The sequence below is a fragment of the Elephantulus edwardii genome, unplaced genomic scaffold (genome assembly GCF_000299155.1).
Source record: "Elephantulus edwardii isolate Elephantulus edwardi_28Jun2011 unplaced genomic scaffold, EleEdw1.0 scaffold00204, whole genome shotgun sequence".
Taxonomy (NCBI): domain Eukaryota; kingdom Metazoa; phylum Chordata; class Mammalia; order Macroscelidea; family Macroscelididae; genus Elephantulus; species Elephantulus edwardii.
This window is the reverse complement of record NW_006399954.1, coordinates 5,542,545-5,563,041: the sequence shown is the minus strand read 5'-3', so window position 1 is coordinate 5,563,041 and position 20,497 is coordinate 5,542,545. Positions and strand designations below refer to the sequence as shown.

Genomic DNA, 20,497 nt, shown 5'->3' with positions numbered 1-20,497 from the left:
CTGGATATGCAAGGCTGAGAGTTTATTGGCTAAATCTCAGTAAGAAAAAAAGTTTCTAGAGGACCTAGAACATGGTATCATAATATAAAAAGAAGTGTAAGGCATCACTCTTTAATGAGTCTTTTATTCCCAAAATTTTAGTATTCACAAATTCCATTTATACATATTGTTGTTAAGTACCATCGGGTCTTAACCAACTCACAGTTAACCCTCCAGCAGGTCATTGATTGGCAGTAATTGCACTGAAGGATATTGCCTGTCTTTCTCCTGCAGTCCAGCTGGTGGATTCAAACCACAGGCTGCTTTAGCATTGCTAGACATGTCCTTACCACCAGTCCACCAGAGTTCCCTTCTATAGACGTTAGCCACCTAACATGGTGATAATGCATTCATGATTCTAAACAGATAAAGCTTTCATATAGAGAAGTTTAGAGCCAGGAAGGTACACTTCTGTTTTCTTAAATTCCTTGAAGAAAAACAATTGACGTATAGCCTCCTTGAGAATAGCCTGTGCGGATTCAGTCCTCAGAGTATACTAACCTACACAGGGACTTTAAAACATGCATGCTCTGTTTATGGGATTGTGAAGGTTCTCATGACTGTTGTTTGGTGCCATCAAGTCAACTATGTTTTCTAGCAATCCTGTGAAAAGCACATGTGAACCTTGCCCTCTCCTGTGTCATCCTAACCATTTCTCATATGCTCAAGCCCATTGTTAGAGTAACGGTATCACTCCGCCTTGTTGGGGGTCTTCCCCTCCTTATCTGACCCTCCACCTTTCTCAGGATGATGTCTACTTCTGAGGAATGGCATCTCTGACAATGAACCCTAAGTATGTGAGATAATTTTTCATCATCTAAGGAGCACCCTAGTTCACTTCCTTCAAGGCAGATTTATTTGTTCTTTTAACAGTCCATGCGATACTCCTCTCCAACACCACGACTCAAAGGCATCAATTCTTCTTCTTTTGTCACTGACCAATTTTCAGATGCATATGCAATAATTGAAAACATCACGGTTTGCATCATGGGCACTTTAGCCTTTGAGTGGGCATCCTGCCCTTTAGCACTTTGGAGAAGTCCTTGACAGCAGATTTTCCCCAATACAACACATCTCTTGATTTCATGACTGCTGTTTCTATAGGTATTGATTACGGATCCAAATAAAATGAAATTGTTGACACTTTCAATCTTTTCTCTGAGACAATGAGGATTTTTATTTTCTTGATGTTGAGATGTTTACTATATTGAAAACTATCATCGTTTATCTTCTGGAGTGGTTGTTCACTTTCAACAAACAAGGTTGTATCATTTGCATAATGCAGAATATTGATGATTTTCCTTCAAACCGGATGCCACATTCTTCTTCATATAGTTCAGCTTCTTGAATGAGTTGCTCCATATACAGATTGAATAGATAAGGAGAAAGAATATAACCATTTCCAGAGATGCACATCTTTTCTGATTTTATAACATACAGTGTCCCCTTGTTGTATTCAGACAGCAGATTCTTGGATTGGTATAGGTTTTTTATGAACACAATTTAGTGTTCTGGGATTTCCATTCTTCTCAATATTAGCTAAAATGTATTATGATCCACACAGTCAAATGTTTTTGCGTAGCCAGTGAAAGACATGTAAATACCTTTCTGGTATTCTCTACTTTCGGCCAAGAACCATCTAACATCAGCATTGATATTCCTTATGCCATGTCCTCTTCTGAATCCAGTTTGAATTCCTCATAGTTCTGCCGATATACTGTTTTAAAAAATCTTCAGCAAGATTTTATTTGCATATAATGATAATGATATTGTTCAATAATTTTTGCATTCTGTTAGGAATGTTGTTGCATTTTGGGGGAATGAGAGCAAGCTTCTTTTCCAGTCATTTGGTTAGGTAGATGTCTTCCAGGTTTCTTGACATACACTAGTGAGCACATCCAGATCACATCTATTTGTTGAAGCATTTCTCTTGGCATTCTATCAATTCCTGGGGCCTTCTTTTTTACCAATGCCTTTAGTGGAATTTTCCCTTCATTCTCATTGGTTATGCTACTTCCTGAAATGGTTCAATATCAACCTGTTGTTTTTGTCACAATCATTCTGTATTTTCTTTCCTGCAGCATTCTAGAGTTAGTCCATAGAATCCTTCAGAATTGCAACTGAAGGCTTAAATGTATTTTTCAGTTCTTTCAACTTTAAAAATGCCTACTGTGTTCTTCTTTCTTTAATTTTCTGAATATTTGTTCTAGTATTTTGCATTTTCTCAAGTTGCCTTTGAAATCTTCTGCTCTGCTGTTTTACTCTGTCATTTCTGCCTTTTATTTTTGCCTCGAATATGTTCCAGTGGAACGCTTCTCATTTTGGTGTTTTTGTTTGTGTGTTTTTTGGGGGGGTTCTTCTTTCTCTTTTGCCTTTGTAACAGCCATTTGCTTTCTCAGTGCATGTTATCCTTTTTCTCATCCTACAAATCATCTGGTCTTCAGTCATTAGTATTCATAGTCATATAATATAGTCGTAATCATAGTGAATAAAATGAAATGGATTTTAAATTCAGATCAGATGGATGCCAACCAAAGATTGTCTTTTGGTTCTTATGGATTTTTAAAAATTGTCTTCAACTCTAGTTTGCACATGATAGTTTGTTTCAGTCAGTCCCTCCTCTGGTTTTGACTGCTGATATTGGCCTTCATCATCTATTTTTCTACAGATATAGTCAATCTCATGTGTGCGTAGAGAGGTCTATGTGTACAGTTACTATTTGTGTTTTTCTAAAAAGTTGTTTGCTATGAATAAATCATTGTACAAAATTCAACCATTTGCTCTCTAGACTCATTAATGTAACCACCTTCATGTTTTCCAAATGCTAGTCCGTCTCTCCTTTTTTTTTTTTGCATTCCAGTCACAAATTATTAATGCATCTTGATTCCACATTCTCATGGAAGAAATGCTGAACTCCAAGGGAATCCTGATCATTTCTTTTTAAGTTTTATTTAATTCATTCAAACACATTCTCTTCAGTGGGCTTGATATTCACAGAGTAGTTATCACGGTGTTGGTTGGTAAAGCAATGTACTGTTTCCTGTGTGTTTAGAGACTCAAAAGTTATAAAAACTCTGTCCTGTAATGTATTTTTTCAAAATATGCTTTGATAATGATGTAAAAAAAAGTAATCTAACGGCTGTGGATTTAGCAAATGGGTCAGAATACTCCCTCTGGAAGATTATTAAGATTGAGCATCAGATGAATGGAAATCTGCATCTGAAACCATTTATTGTTTAGATTATTACTATTGAGTGCCTCTGACCCAGATAAATTTGACAAAAAAAAAAAAAATAAAAGAAACTAATCTTCATTATATACTAATCAAGGGTTTTGTTAGTCTTCTGAAAGTTGTAGATTTTGTTAGATGCTTTTTTTGGGTTTATTTTTCTTTGTAACTGAAGGGCAAGTTACCAAAAATAACTGAATAGTTGATCAGTCCTGTATTGATATAAATGTACTAAAGTTTGACTAAAAAATGACAGGTCTAAGAAATTCATTGTCTATGTCCATTGAGAGATGAATGGATACACAAAATATGATGTATCTATAAGACAGAGTATCTTTCAGCTATGTTGTTGTTATGTGCCACTGAGTCGCCTGTGGCTCATAGCGTCCTTATGTACAACAGCCCAAAACCCTGCTAATCCTGTGCCAATCTTATTGTCTCTGACACACCTACCCCCATTACCCCAGTGACGGAATCAGTCCATCTTATCGAAGGTCTTCTTCTCCTGTGTTGTCCCTCCACCCTCCTAAGTATGACATCCCTCTCCAAGGACTGATCCCGCTTTGCAACATGTCCAAAATATGTCAGACAAAGCTTCAGAATCCTTGCCTCCAAGAAGCAGCCTGATCTCACCCTTTCTAGAATGAACCTATTTGTTCTCTTAGCAGTCCATGGTATATTCAATACTCTTTGCCTGCACCACAGCCCAAAGACATCAATTTTCCTTCTACCATCCCTAGTCATTGTACAACTTTCTGAGGCATAGCAAGTAATTGCAAAGACTGTAGTCTGGATCACATGAACCTTAGTCTAGAGACTGACATTGTTGCTATCCATTACTTTGGAGAGGTCTCCGACAGCAGACTTTCCCATTGCAATTCATCTTTTAATTTTTGGTCTTCTGATACCAAGAGTGGTGATTGTGGAGCCAAGCAAACTAAAGCTGTTAACAATCTCAATCTCTTCACTAGCTATCATGATGCTGCCAATTGGCCTTATGGTGAAAATCTTTGTTTTCTTGATGTTGAGCTTCAATCCATATTGAAGGCTGTAGTCAAGGACTTCTGCAGCAAGCACTTCAGGTCTTCCTCAGTTTCAGCAAGCAGGGTTGTGTCATTTGCATAACACAAATTGTTGATGAGTTTTCCTTGCAGCTATCAGATAATTAAATATGTGCTACAAAACAAATAAACTTTAATCATTCTACTAAATGAAGTAAATCAATCACAGGAGGATGAAATTTGCTTTTACCAGATGACTTAACTATCTAGTAGTACTCTAATAGAGATAGTGCAAGTAGATAGCTTTAATAACAGAAATTTATTTTCTTACAGTTTAGGAGACCTTACATCCAAGTCTGGATGCCAAAACTAGGGAAGTTCCCATTCTTCCTCTCTCTGTCAATTGTGAAAGAAAGTTCCTGAAGGAAAGCAAAAAAGTTACCTGTAGGCCTAGTGATCTCTGAAGACCTCCATATCTTCATAGTGCAGGAATCTGAGCCCAAAAAGACACATTCCTTCTTCTTTCTGTGGGCACCTCTCAACTTGTTTCCCTCTGCTTTTCCCTCCAGCAAGATAAATGGTACTATAGACCACACTCTGGAGGAATTCTCCTTGTACCTAATCAGCTTCCATATGACACCATTACATATACATGTATTTTAGGGGACACAGTTCAGCCCATGACATCTCACTTATATGAAATACTCAAAACAGACAAATGTACAGTGATACATGTTTAATAGGGTTACAAGGAGTGTGTGGGGAGAGGTGAGAGATACTAAATTTTTGTTAAGGATGATGAGGACAATTGGAAACAGTTTGTTGGCATCTAGGTTGCTTTATAACATGCTGTACTATGTACCTCGAGTCAGAACTAATTCATATCTAACCCACCAGTGGTTTTTCAGAGGCAGCAAAGCACATGGAAAAAGAGTGCCCCTCTTTTTCTCTATGAGCAGCCAGTAGATTTGAACCATGTGCCTTTTGATTCGCAGCACAACTCCTTACCACTAACATACCAAAGCCCCCTGTTGTATAACATAGTCAATGTAATTTGTATCACTGAATTTCCAACATAAAACTAGTTTAAATGCCAAGCATTTTGTGATGCATATTTTACTATGTTTTAAGATACAAGTTTATAATAGTTAATTATATAAACCACAATATGATCATGTGCAAACCAATAAAATTTGAGTATTTTCTGTATATCCAGATGCCACATCGTTGCCAGCCAGAATATGTATAAATGACTGTGATGGAAGAGGATTGAGTGAGTTTGCAAGCACCTGGGGAAGATATGATCTCTGGTAGACTATTGTTCGAGAGTTGCACTGCAACTCAAGTGTAGGCAGATCAAAACCATCTCCTAGGAAGAAGGATGGGCAATTTACTCCCATGAGATTTACAACCTCTGAAAACTCACTAGAGTATCAAATATGAATTGATTCCAACTTGATGGCAGTGAGTTAACTGTGAGAACTCAGGCATAATCAGGGCCACCAGCTGGAAAGAATTGTGGATTTTTCAGAGGGCTGCAGTTTGGCCAACATAAGGAGAGTTAAGTCCCTGCTGCTTTGAGGATATTGTTCATTCCCTCATAATACGAAAGGAACTGAGGTGGTACATATTACCTAAGGGAGCATCTGGATGACTAAGTAGCTATTTGTCATTGGAATTAGTAAATATTCCAGTGGTAAAAATGTAAATTATACCCTGGAATCACTCTGGTTATAAAACTACATTATTACTTGCTGTTGTTGTTGGCATTATTATGTACCACGAAATCAGAATTGCCCCATACCTGACCCTCCAGTGGGTTTTTATGAGGCAAATCACACAGGGGCCATAAACCCATCTTTCTCTGGCAGAGCAGCTGGTGGGTTCAAACTGTGTACCTTTGGGATTGCAGCATAGCTTCTTGCCACTAGACTACCCAGCACAATAGAGTTAAAGTAACTAAGTTACATCTTTCCTTTGTTTCCTAGGAATCTGAGAAAAAGGGTTTAATTGAAAGAATCTATATGGTACAAGATATTGTTTCAACTGTTCAGAACATCTTGGAGGAAATCGCTTCTTTTGGAGAAAGAATTAAAAAGTAAGTTCTAAGTCATTGTTTTGGTGCTTAAAATAGAACTGTTCACCCATAAGTCCAGGCAGTGGGGTGGGAAAAGTGGGATCATATATGGGGATTAAAAAAGGGAGCAGTGCTTGCAAGTCCTGTTTGACTTTGGAAGGCTAATGTTTTGGGGCTTGTCAACCTCACAGGTGGGCAGTGTCTCCGAAGGAGGGTGGCCAGATGGCCTGATTTACACCAATTGTTTCAATGCAATTATACATAGTGCCCTTTGCATTCTCCAAAAGATTCCCATTTAGGTGATAAATTATGGTTACCCTCCTCAGAAATGAAAAGGAACCTAAGAATACTCTAAATGACGCTGGGTCCGCATGTGTTTTCCATTCTCCAAAGACTGACACATGCATAGTGCCATCATGGGTGCATAGATAGGAAGCTTTTTTTTATTATGTATGTGAATGCCTTTGGGAAGGAGTTGACAAATTGTTCCTGTACAGAGAGCAAATATGGTAAGCTTGGTGTCATGTAATTTCTGTAGCAACTTCTCAGTTCTGTCATTAAATTGTCAAAACAGACATAGATGATATGTAAATGAACGGAAGTGACTGAGTTCCAGTAAAACTTTATTTGCAAAAACAAGTGGTAGGTGGCATTTGACCCAAATCCAACCTGTATTTACTGCCAACTGGGTCTCAAAACGAAATTATCTTGGAGAGCTTACATGAGAAAGGCTGTTTTTACCATTCAAGGAGTTTGTTTCATTTTACGTGATGTGAACTCTATGTATGTGTTTTTCATCTGGTGCCACTGAATAAAACCAAACAGAATTTGCTGTTATCAAACTATCCTGACTCTGAGCCACCTTGTAGGACAGCCTAGCCCTGTCCCATAGGGCTTATCCCCAACAGCTTGCATTGTGCAGATGGTACATCCTTCTTGAAGAAACTGAAGAAAACTTGAAGCATTTACTGCAGAAAACCAAAGACTACAGCTTTCAATACAGATAAAATCTCAGCATCAAGAAAACAGAAATCCTCACCACTGGGCCAAGAGACACAGCCTTATAGTTGGAGAAAAAAGATTAAACACATCAACGATTTAAATCAATATCCATGGTAGCAGCAGTCAAGATATGAAAAGACATGTTACATTGAAGAAATTTGATGTTACGATCCTCTCCAGAATGTTAAAGAGCAAGTATATCAGTTTAAAGACTAAGGTGAGCCTTTTAGAAGCCATGGGCTTTTCAGTTGCTTCCCATGCATCTGAAAGTTGTAAAGCAGGTGAGGATAACTAAAGAAGAATCAATGAATTTGAACTATGGTGTTGACAAAGATTATTAAATATACCATGGACTCCATGGTCTGCCAAAAGAACATACAATTTTGTTTTAAAAGAAGTACATTAAAATAAATAAATAGATAGATAGATATAGATATAGAGATATATATGTATGTATGTATGTGTGTGTGTGTGTATATATATATATAAATTTTAAAAAAAGAAGTACAACCAGCATGTTACTTAAGAGGCAAAGATGATAAGAGAAAGTTTGTCTCATTTACTTTGAACATATTTTCAGAAGGAACCTCTCCTTAAAGAGAGGCATCTTACTAGGAGACATCAGTGAAAGAGAAGAGGACCCCAAGGAGATGGATTGGCATAGTGACTAACACAGTGGCCTTGCAAAGGACAGAGGTCATGAGGCATCCCAGGATAGGAAAAGGTTCAGATCTGTTGTTTATAGGGTCACTATTAGTTATAGTTGATTTGATGGTATATAACAACAACAATATGTTTTCCAAGTTTGTGATCTTTACAGAAGGAGAATGTCTCATTCTTTCCCCACTGGAGAGACTGATGGTTTGAAACAGATACTTGATGTGGGAGTGTTTTCTTTTGATTACTTTTTTCCTTTGCAATATTCCAAAATACTAATGAGCAATAATGTCACTCTAGAGACTGAAGTCTGTCTGATACAGGCCATGGTCTTTGCAGTCACCTTCTATACATTAGAGAGCTGGACAGTGACTAGGGAGGATAGAAGAAAAATTGATGCCTTTGAGCTGTGGTTCTGGAGAAGAGTATTGAATGTACCATGGACTGCTAAGAAAATGAACAGGTTCATCCTAGAGAGGGTGAAGCCAGGCTGCTCCTTGGAGGGAAGGATTCTGAGGCTTCGTCTGACATATTTTGGACATGTTGTAAGGAGGGACCGGTCCTTGGAGAGGGATATCATGCTTGGGAGTGTGGAGGGACAGTGCAGGAGGAGAAGACCCTCTATGAGGTGGATTAATTCAGTGACTGGGGTAATCGGGGTGGGTGTGTCAGATACAGTGTGATTGGCACAGGACAGAGCAGGGTTTAGGGCTGTTGTACATAAGGTCACTATAAGCCACAGGCAACTCGATGGCAAACAACAACAACAACAAAACTCAAGTGTACCTTTCTCTCCTTAAGTCTAAGATAATTGCATAAGCCTGATTTTCTTTCTATGGGCTAGTTAATACTTGTCCTATTTGTTGGTCATACCTGTGGATATCATCTTAACTTTTAATGTAAAAGGTTTATACGGACAGAAAACATATACTTACATACTTTATGGTTTAAGAAGACAATGTGAAAAAATGAACAAAAGTTTTGACTAATAAAATATGGGGAAAGGCCATAAATTTGAAAGCTTAAACACCTAATGTAGAACTTTCATTATGAATACTGTGTTTCTAAATACATTGTGTTTCTTAAGTTGCATATTAAAATTAAATTTCCCTTGAAGGATAATTTTAATACCAACATAAGGAACATGGCTGTTTGGTTTTCTACAATTAGTAAAAAGAATACTTTTAAGCCAATTTTGTCAGTTTTTATTGAATTTCTCCTTTATCCTTCTCATTATCAGTATCTTGTTAGAAGAAAGTTTAAAAAGTTATAGGATTTTTCACTCACATGTATACATGTGGATCTACTTTTTCCTCTAGGTTTCAAATAAACTGACAAATGATCATGAGTTTATCTTTCAAAATAGCTAATAAAGAGTAGTGAAAGTATGTTGATGATAAAGGAATCCTAATTCTTTATTCATTTCTTCACTTGTCAGTTATTGAGTGTCAAGGTGACAGGCCTAGAAAAGCAAACTATTTCAATAACAGCAGTGATATGTCCCACCGTGTGACTGCGTAGGTGCCTTTCTAAGCCCTTTACATGTCATAGCCCTTTTACTCATTCTAACAACAGTACTGTATAAAGATTATATCTGCATTTTACAGTTGAGGAAGCCAGAGGACAGTGTTTAAATGTATAGTTCAAGGTCACAGGACTGGTGAGTCATTGATTTGGACCCTACTTCAATACTGTGCCATGATGCCATAGTCTTGTGAAATACTTTTTTTCCCCCACAGAGAGAGAAAAATAAGTAATTGACAATCAGAGTTCAAGGGCACTGTTGTTGCTGCTTCCCATCAAGTTGAAACAGACCCATAGCTGACCATCCAGTAGGTTTTCAGAGGCAGTAAATCACATGGGAGGAGATCAGCCATCTTTCTCCCTCAACAGAGGCCCTAGTGCTCAGTAAAGAAACCCAGGATGAGCATTTGTTTGCTAACGTAGAAGCAGTCAACTCAGGATAGTCAGGCCCACCCAAAAACTCCACAGAGGAAAGACTTGGCAGTCTGCTTCTAGCCTAGGAAATCCCACAGGGTACTTGAACTCTGTAGCCTAAGGGGGCTGTGTGTTGAAAATTGACTTCTCTGCTGTTAATCTTGTTGATTAACAACAAAGATAGGATGTTGAAGAGCTGTAGAAAAGGACCAGGTAACAGAAGAAAGAACTAAAAAGTAATAACTTATCCTCATCTCTAAGAATAAGAAGAGATGGCTTAGCAGGGCATTGTTTAGAGAGGTTTCAGATGATGGCAGTCCCTTGTGAAAGACTCAAAACCCAGTGGAGTAGATGGCGATGTACATAATCTAGGTAAGTGTCTGTCAGGGGGTCCCTGTGTGATACAAATGATTAACACACCTGATTGGTAATCAAAAGGTTCGAAATTTGAGTCCGCTCAAAGGTGCCTTGGATGAAAACCCTGTGGGGTACAATTCTCTCTGGCACCCATGACGTTTCCTGGAGACTGAACTGAATGGAATGCGCTTCTTTATTTCTGTGTGGCTGGTCTTTGCTTTGTTTTTTGGTATGGTAGATAATGGAGACTGATAAACTTGGAGTAGATCCAGAGCATGCAGGGTCTGGAGTGGAAGGAAATAATATTGGCAGCAAGGAGAGAGGATGTGCGGAGTGGGGGTGAGACCAAGGAAGGAAGGATGTGCTCTTTGGTAAAACTGTCCCTGTGCTGGACTGTCTCTAATAGAAAAAGGCAGCTGTTGTGCAGTCGATAATGGTAAAGGAAATGTGTCTGATGAGAAGAGAGAACAGAGTGATTCAATTAGGCCCCCAATGCCGCAAGTGCATTTGAGGGTGGCTGTGCCCAGCACAGCTGTGGTGGCCATGGCTGAGGCGTGTTTTCAGCCAATGAACAGGGCACTGTTCTTCCCAGCTGCATCTTAGGAAGGCTCATGAGGCTCAATTCCTATTAATCCTTTGGCCATTCATTATTGCAGTGACCTTCAAGTTCCTGCTGGGCATTCAAGTGGGACGTCATGTGTAACTCTGCTGGAATTCCATTGTAATTCAATGCTGAAGAAGGAGGAAAAGTTGTACCCTACTTTTGGCAACTGGCAAATAAATAGACTGACTTAAATAAAACCCCCAGAGCACAAGGCTTCCTTGATAGGGGCTGGGAGGATTCCAGGACTATCATAATGGTGTGGGCCAGACTGCTTTGTATTTTCCCTATCATACCTTATCTAATTTTAGAGGTATTTTCAGTTTATGCATGTGTCAAATAAAAACATTTAATCAGCAGTATAGCCTGCATAGTTACTAGGCATGCACATTGGTATCTCAGTGATAGAATTTGCACATTCTTTGTGGGAATCTCAGGTCTGATATGCAGCCATTGCCCCTCCTTATACACAACCACTAACAGTCAGCCAATGGAGAGTTCCATGTTGCTGTGATCCTGCATTAGAACTCCAGACTAGGACAGACTATGAAGGAAATCAGCCAATGAAAACAGGTTGAGTCCTTATGGTCCAGACCACAGCTGACCACAGAGTTGCTGCAGGGGCTGGCGGCACTACCTTCACTTGTGCAGGAAGTCCCGTGAGTCAGGATTTACTCAAGGCCAGCTGACGAAAGCAGACAGCAGGCAGAAGAGGCAGGTGTAGGGTCAATGCATATGTTCTATTGCTATGGAATCATGGCAGCAAACGTTGTATTCTTCCATAATCAGAGAATTAGATGGATCCAGAAAAACAGAGAAGTCATCCTTGCAAAGATTCCAAAAGAAAGTTTGCAGAGCACATGGGAAGTAAGACACCCCAGCCAGACATTTGAGAAATACTGAGCAATGAAGGTGAAAAGCTAGCTACATTCTGTTTGAATTGCATTCTGGTTCTCAGGAATATTTACTCATCTTCTATTCAATTCCCGAGTAACATATCTACACTTGATCTTAGCCAAAAGTCCGAGAAGCAATAGAGAGTACAATAACATATCTAAAGGGATAAAGAATGAAGGCAGAAAGGCCAAGGAGGGTACCCAGGACTTTGTTCCTTTAATCTCTGTCAGCGGAGATTCAGGGAACTTGATTTGTACAAGTTTTGAAACAAGGAATATAATGATCCTGTTAATACAAGGAAGTCAGTCTGTTGTGAGAGGATGTACCTGCTCCTATAACCTTACCAGAATAATTTTAAGACATCAGCTTGGGAGGGTGGAGGGACAGCACAGGAGAGAAGACACAAACACCACTGTTCTTACATAGATAAATGTGCATCACACACACACACACACACACACACACACACACACAACTACTGAGAAGAATTTGGTAGAGAAATGCTGTGCATTCATATGTTTGTGATGGTCATATGTGAGTTTATTTTTAGTTTATTTTTCTGTAGTGTACATTATTGTGATTGATTTTCAGATGTTAAACCAATTTTCCATTCATGGGATGAATTCAGTTTTATCTCTTTTCCTACATGGTTTTTATTTGCTCTCATTTTGCTTTGGATTCTTGCAGCTATGATCACTGAGATTGACCAATATGCTTGGAAGTTCCCTATCAAGGCATGGTTATTGGATATGAAACAGTTTAGAGAATGTTCTTTATTTATCTGTTCTCTACAAGAATTTGTGGATGCCTGCTCTTATTACTTCCTTAAATACTCAGAAGGATTTGCTGCTGAAGCATCTGGGGCTGCAGTTTCCTGTTTGGGAATGTTTCTAATTAGAGACTCAGTTTCTGTAATATGTAAATGTCTACTCAGCATTTTATTTCCTCTTTCATGCTTTGGTAAAATATAATTTTCTAAAAGTTTTCCAGTTTCCTTTATATTGCTATACTTTTTGTTAACCAATTTCCTTTATATTGCTATACTTTTTGTTAATCATGAAATCCTCTTATCTTTAATGTTAGTTAATGCATAAGAATGTCTACCCTTCTATACTTAGTATTGACAGGGGTTTTTTGTTAATGTTCTTTGACAGAGTTTATCAGTTTTATTGCTATTTTCAAAGAACCAATGCTTGGCTTTGTAAGGATCCTTTCTGCCTATTTTCTTTATTTTGTACTAATCTATTGGTTTTATCCCCCCCCACCCCTTCTTTTTACTGTGGTGACCTAGTTCACAGGGGATTGTGCTACTAATACAAAGGACAAGACTCTCTAGTGGTTCAAACCTACCTGTGTCTTCTTAGGAGAAGGAGGAGTGACTTTTTCCCTGGCAATTAACTGCTTTCGAAAACCTACTGGAGGGTCAGCTGTGCGGCTGTTCTAACTGGGCAGTAGTGACTTGGTGTTTGGGGTTTGACTTGTTCTTTTTCTAACTCTGAAATAGAGTTGATAAGATCAGTTATTCTCAGCCTTTCTAATGTAAATATTTAAATCTAAACATTCCCTCTAAGGATAGTGTATTTCCATGTGTGATATTCCCATTATCATTAATTTTGGTTAAAAAAAGTTTTAAACTTCAATTTTAAATTCTTCTGTGGCAAAGAACTGCTTTGCACAATCTCCAAACAAGTAGAGACTAACTAGTTGTTCTTTTCTTCCTCAATATTAGCTTAACTGCTTTGTGGTCAGAAACACTGGCTCAACAAATGGTCCATATGAGAGTAAAATAAAGCTTGTTAGGAATCTTGTTCTTTTCCACTATTCACTAGAAAAAGATTGAAGCTGTCAACCACTTCATTTTACTGGGATCCACAGTCAATACATTTAGTACCAATAGTCAGGGGACATAATGCACTGGACAAGTCTGCAGACAAGGGCCTCCCCAAATTATTGAGGAGTTTGACATTAGTTTGATGACTAAGGTGCACCTGATTCAGGCCATGATCCTTTCCATCGCCTGTTAACGCCGCTGAGAGCTGGACAATGAATAAATGATGACAGAACCAGAACTGATGTTGTTGAACTGTTTTGTTGGAGAATAGTACTGAATATCCCATGGACTACCAAAAGGACAAAATGTCTTGGAAAAAGGGCAGCCACCATGATCATTGGTGGCAAGGATGGTGAAGCTTTGTCTCCTGTACTGTGGGCATGCTGCTGTAAGAGAGTATTCTTAGGAGAGGGATATTGTGCTTGCAAAGATAGACAATGAAAAAAGGGAAGACCCTCACACAGATAGATTGACACAAGGCCTGCAGCAATGGGCTCTGTTGTGTCAGAGATCGTGAGATTGTCACAGGATAGGACGAGATTTAGATCTTCTGTTCATGGGGTGGCTATGAGTCATGCTTGACAGCACTTAATAACAACAAGAAATGTATATACTATCATAGTCAGACCTTTTTCTTATCAGATTTTTAGTGGAGGAGGCAAGAATTTGGCCTATTCTCTTAATTTCTTAGAAATTTATGCTAAAAAGTTTTACAATGATTGTGGATCAGTCTGTTTCTTGTAGTTTTGACAAGTTCCAGTGTCAATATTTTGATGTTGCTATTTGGTTTGTATATTTCAAAAGTCTTATGTTTCCTTGCTAAATTTGAAAATTTCAAAGTCTCTCCTAAAAGTCATTTTGGACTTTTCTTTTTCCTTTGTCTTTATAAATGACCCTTTGTCTTTATCATGAATGATGCCCTTAATGTCATCCCATTAGTAGTCAATGCATCAATTCTATTATTATGTGGATTTTTCATACAATTAGGGTAAGCTCAAGGTCTCATTTTGGTTTTTATGGATTTGTTTTCATTTTCTTCTACTTCAGTTTGACTTTGCACTCTTTTACAGTCATTTCCTGCCCTTGTTTTCACTGCTGATATTAAATTTCTCCTTCTACTCTTTTCCACAGATGTAGTCAATCTGATTATTCTCCTGTTGGTACAAAACTTGTCTGTTATTCCACTGTACTGATGTAACGTGTATGTTTTGTGATAGTGGAAACGATGCTGTTGGTGTGTCAAATGTCAGAAGGATCACTCATGGTGGACAGGTTTCAGCAGAGTCCCTAGATTAAGAGAGACCAGGGAGCAGGAAAGGCTATCTACTTCTAAAAGAACAGGCCTTTGCAAACCCTACAAATAACAGAGAAAGACAAGTAGCTGTAGTATTAAAGTTAGAGCTCAGATGGAAAGTTACTCAAATATGAGGAGAAACATCTGCAAACAACTATTAATTTTTGGAACATGGCATGTACAAATTATGACTGTAGGAAAATTTGAAGTAGTTGAAAATTAAATGGAACACACCGAGATCAGCATTCTAGAGATTATTGATATACAATGGATTGGTATGGGCCATTTTGAATTAAAAAACCACATGATGTACTATGCCTGGAAAGAGTTCTAGCATGTATTGTAGACTATTTAAGACTATGGTCTTTAGTATAGATTACATATCAGCCTCAAGAAAACAAATACCTTCACCACTGAAATCATAAGCAACACCGAGATAGAAAGGGAAGCTGTCAGTGATTTTATTTCACTTGGATCAATACTCAGAGCTCATGGGACCAGCAGTCAAGAAATCTGATTGTTGCATTGGGAAAATGTGTTGCCAGGGACTTCTCTAAAGTACTAAAGAGCAAGAATGACAACTGATTCAAGCCATAGTCTTTTTAGTTGCTTCCTGTACTTCTGAAAGTTGGATAATGTCTACAAGATGACAGAAGAATAGATGTTTTTGAATTGTAGTGGAGAAAGTAATGGACCTCAGACTACCAAAAGAACAAACAAGTCTGCCTTAGTCAAAGTGCTCTTTAGAGGCAAGGATGGTGAAATTTTATCTTAATATACTTGGACATGTCAGGAGGGGCCAATCTTTGGATAAAGACATCACGCTGGAAACTGTAGATAGTCAGCAAAAGAGAGGAAGATCTTCAAGGAGGTGGATTGACAGAGTGACTGAAAAAAATGTGATTGAGCATGATGGGTATGATTAATATGGTGCAGAATAAGGCAATGTATTGATCTGTTGTTCATAGAGTCACTGAGAATCATAGGTGACTTTATGGCCCTACTACTTTTAGGTCGTGGCATTAAGGTTGTTATTGCCAATGTCAGATGGATCTTGACAGAGAGCAGAGAGTACCAGAAAAATTTCTATCTCTGTTTCATTGACTATGCAAAGGCATTTGACTGTGTGAATCACAATAAATTGTGGCTAACCTTGAGGAAAATGGGAATGTCAGAACACTTGACTGTAATTATGTGAAATTTATTCTTGGACCAGGAAGCAGTCCTCAAAACAGAACAAGGAAATAATGGTTCAAAATAAGGAAAGGAGTGTGCCAGGGTTGCATCCTGTCCTTATACCTTTTCAGATTGTATGTAGAACAGATCATTAGGCAAGCAGGACTTTATGAGGAGAGTGGCATCAAGATTGGAGGAAGACTCATTAACAACCTATGATATGCAGATGATACAGCCTTGCTTTCTGAAATTGAAGAGGACCTGAAACACTTGCTGCAGAAGGTCAAAGACTATTTTTCAATATGGATTGAAGCTCAGCATCGAGAAACCGAGTCTCACGAATAGGCCAATGGCAGCACAATAATAGATGGAGAAGAGTTAAGGTTGTTAGCAATTACAGCTTGCTCGGATCCACAGTCAACACTTTAAACATCAGCAGTCAGAAAGTCAAAAGATTAATTACATAGGGAAAAATCTGCTGTCATGGACCTCTCCAAAGTGCTGAAGAACACTGAAATCAGTATAGATACAAAGGTGCGCCTAATCCAGGCTGTGGTCTTCTCAGTTACTTATTAGGCTTCAGAGAGTTGAACAAGGACTAAGGATAACAGAAGAATAGATGCCTTTGAGTGTGGTGCTGGAGAAGAGTCTTGAACATACCATGGACTGCCAAGAAAACAAATAGGTCTACTTTGGAGAGGGTGAAGCCAAATCTCTCCTTGTGTATTGGATTTTGAAGTTACACCTCACCTTGGGCACGTGACCAGGAGAGATTGGTCCTTGGAGAAGGACATCATGCTCAGAAGGGTGGAGGGACAGTGCAGGAGAGGAAGATCCCACATAAGATGGATTGATACAGTAACTGGGGTGATTGGGGTTAGTGTGTCAGAATTAGTGAGACTGGCTCAGGACAGGGAAGGGTTCAGAGCTGCTGTACATAGTCTCCCTCCACTCTGGACGTTGGCTGGCTGGCTGATGCGGTGGTAGTCTTGTCTTGGTGGAAGCCAGGCAAGGGAAGTTTCTGCGGTCCATTTGTTGTGTGTTACTGTTCTGATTAGGAGTAGAGGCAGAGGCCTGCTCAAGGGTGTGACTTAAATTCTGCGGCCCTTGGGCCAAATTACTAATTTTAGGAAAATATTCTTTAAGGACACAGCAATCATTTGTCTATTTTCTGTACTGAACAACTTGGAGTTGCTGTGACGCTGAACACTATTCCATAGTCATGTTAAATATCATAATGGTTACTCATTATATACAGTGTTTGGATGAACTTCCAGACTGATTCATGTTGGGAAGCAGGAGTAGCACCCACTTTTTAAAATAGATGCCTCTGGAATCTCTACAGATACTCTACAAACTGTTAAATGAGACTAGTGCTGTTATATCTGGAGGAATATTCTGCCACTTTGCACATCACTCTTTGTCATTGTGCTGTATGAGGTAACCTGGGTTTGCTGTATGCTGATCCTTGTTCCATGGGGATATCAGATACCAAAATGGTTTCCCAGTGTGAACAGTGTTTGGTGGAGCTCCCATTTGTAAAAAAAGGTTTGGAAGCAGGAGTGGGCATCCACTTCCTAAGCCACATACCTCTGGAAACTCTGTAAACTTAGAAAAACAATGATAGCTATGGAAAAGCATTAGGTCTTTTATTCATAGAGTCGCTATGAGTTGACCTTGACTCAACAGCAATCAACAACAACAGCAACAACATCATTCATAGGGTCACTATACATCAAGTGCGACTCAACGGCATATAACAACAATAATATACTGTGACAGATTTGGAAGCAGGAGTGGCATCCACTTCCTAAACAACATGCCTCTGGAACTTTGGTAAAAGTCGATAAGTTGTAAACGGGCTTTAGGCCTTTTGTTCATAGGGTCACTATGAATCATGCTTGACTCAAAGGCAATCAACAACTTTTATTTTGTTCTCTGTTATTGACGCAGAGTTCTCTACCCTGTCAGTGACCCTTAGTGGCATAGACCACTAAGGACTAAGTGGCTAGTCACCTCTCATGCAGTTTATAGCCTCTGAAAAGCCACTGGAGGGTCAGTTATGAATTGATTCTGATGCAATAATGAATGGCAAAAACATTTGGAGGTAGCTTTAACAATAGAGATGTTTCTGTTTAACAGTCCTTTTCAAGCAGATGGATTGACCCAGTGACGCATGCTGCAGTGGAGATGCTAGTGCAGAAACAGGCAAGGCTCAGATGTGTTTTCATGGGTCACTATGTGTCACAGTCAACTCCCTGGCACTTAGCACCAACAATGTTTAATAAAGCGTTACATTTTTATTTGTAATAATACATTTTTATGCCTGTATCTGAAGTCTTTTTGTTTCTGAATGCATTATCAGTTATTTGTGCTGGCTTTTACTTATGGTGATTTATGTCCTTTTTGTGTTTTGTAATGCTTTAACGATGAAATTCTATTCCTTGGCTTTTTATTAGGGTATATTAGTCACAGGTCTGATAATGTGTTTCTCTAGAGAGGATTGCTGCTTGAGTCACCTCGGGTTCTGCTAACTTGGTATCCATTTATTTCTTTTTAAAATTTTTGCTTGAGATTTTTTTAAATGACACTATTGGTATAAACTTAGATGATAAGCATCTCAACCAGGCACTAACTAAGGTCGTGAAGGACAGGTGTGGTGTTTTTTGTTTTGGCTACTTCTTTGCCTTTGCTTTGTTTTGGTTTTTTTTATATTTTTACTCATCTTCACCTATATAAATAAACCTTAAGCAGTAATTACCTATTAGAATCCCTTTTGGGGGAGGCCAAAAACTTTACTTTCTGTTCATGTGTCCCTTGTTCAAAGTATCAGCATTTTGGAGGAAATTAGTATGACATTTTACTTAAGACCTTAGTTCTCTCCAAGAGTTATTGCATTTCATTTTGTATTAACACACTAGTGTTTTCTAATTCTATGTGTAGAGATGACTGACTTTAAAAAAAAAAAGTGGATTGTTTTGTTTTATTAGCTAAAAAGTCCAGGAAAAAAACCAAAAAACCCAAAACCCACAACTAAACCTCATTGCTGCTGAGTTGGAAGAATTCATTAGTGACCCAACTCCGTAGGGGTTCAAGGCTATCAATTGCAAGGCTCTGGTCTATTAGCGTATTGGCAAGAAGCTGTGGTGCAGTCCCAAAGACATGTGGTTCAAGGCCACCATCTGCTCCAGGAAATGATGACCAGTCTCTTCCCTTGTGACTGACTGCCTCTGAAAAACTGCAAGAGGGTCAGCTAAGGGTTGGTTCCAACTCTAAGGTCTACAAAACCACCAAATTATTATACTTTATACTTATTCTAACTTATTGAATTTATTACATTTAATACTTTTATATATTTTCCATGTATGTGCATGTGTGTGAGAGAGAGAGAGAGTTGTTGATTTCATGTGTCTTGGAGTCACTTGAGACTCATAGCAACCCTGTGTACAACAGCCCTGAAATCTTCTCTGTGCTGTGCCAACTTTAATGTCTCTGAGACACTTACCCATATTACCCCAGTCACTGAATCAATCCATCTCATCGAGGGTCTTTCTCTCTTGCGCTGTCCCTCCACCCTCCCAAGCGTGATGTACCTCTCCAAGAATTGGTCCCTCCTTGCAATATGTCCAAAGTCTGTCAGACTAAGCTTCAGAGTCCTTGCCTCCAAGGAGCAGCCTTGTCTCACCCTCTCTAGGATGAAACTGTTTGTTCTCCTAGTAGTCCAGTGTATATTCAACACTCTTCTCCAGCACCATAGCTTAAAGACATCAATTCTCTATCAGTCATCCCTAGTCATTGTCGAGCTCTCTGACACATAGCAAGCAACTGCAAGGACGATGGCCTGGATCAGGCACATCTTAGTCGCCAGACTGACATTGTTGCTCTTCAGTACTCTGGAGAGGTCCCTGACAGCCAACTTCCCCAGTGCAATTCTTCTCTTGATTTCCTGGCTACTAGTACCAAGAGTGTTGATTGTGGAGCCAAGCAAACTAAAGCTGTTAACAATCTTAATTTCTTCACTATCTATCATGATGCTGCCAATCAGCCCAGTAGTGAGAATCTTTGTTTTCTTGATGTTGAGCTTCAGTCCACATTGAAGGCTCTACTCCTTGATGTTCTGCAGCAAGCACTTTGGGTCCTTCTAGTTTCAGCAAGCAGAATTGTGTCATCTGTATAATGCAGGCTATTGATGAATCTTCCCCCAATCCTGATGTGACATTCCTCCTCATAGAGCCCAGCCTAATGGATGATCTGTTCTGTATATAGATTTAAAAGGTATGGAGACAGAATAAGTCCTTGGTGTACATCCTTCCCGACTTTGAACCATGTGTAGTGTCTCCTTGCTCTGTTATGTTGACTGCCTCCTATAGCGTGTGTGTGTGTGTGTCTGTGTGTCTG

At 38.9% G+C, this 20,497-nt stretch overlaps 1 protein-coding gene across 1 annotated transcript in view; it reads left to right on the top strand.

Moving 5' to 3' along the window:
• The window catches only part of MCTP2 (multiple C2 domains, transmembrane 2), a 312,863-nt gene that overhangs the window by 267,704 nt on the left and 24,662 nt on the right, over positions 1 to 20,497 (top strand). The window contains exon 19 of the mRNA XM_006897193.1: positions 6,258 to 6,367. Coding sequence (XP_006897255.1) covers positions 6,258 to 6,367 — 110 coding nt within the window. The remainder of the gene's footprint in view (positions 1 to 6,257; positions 6,368 to 20,497) is intronic.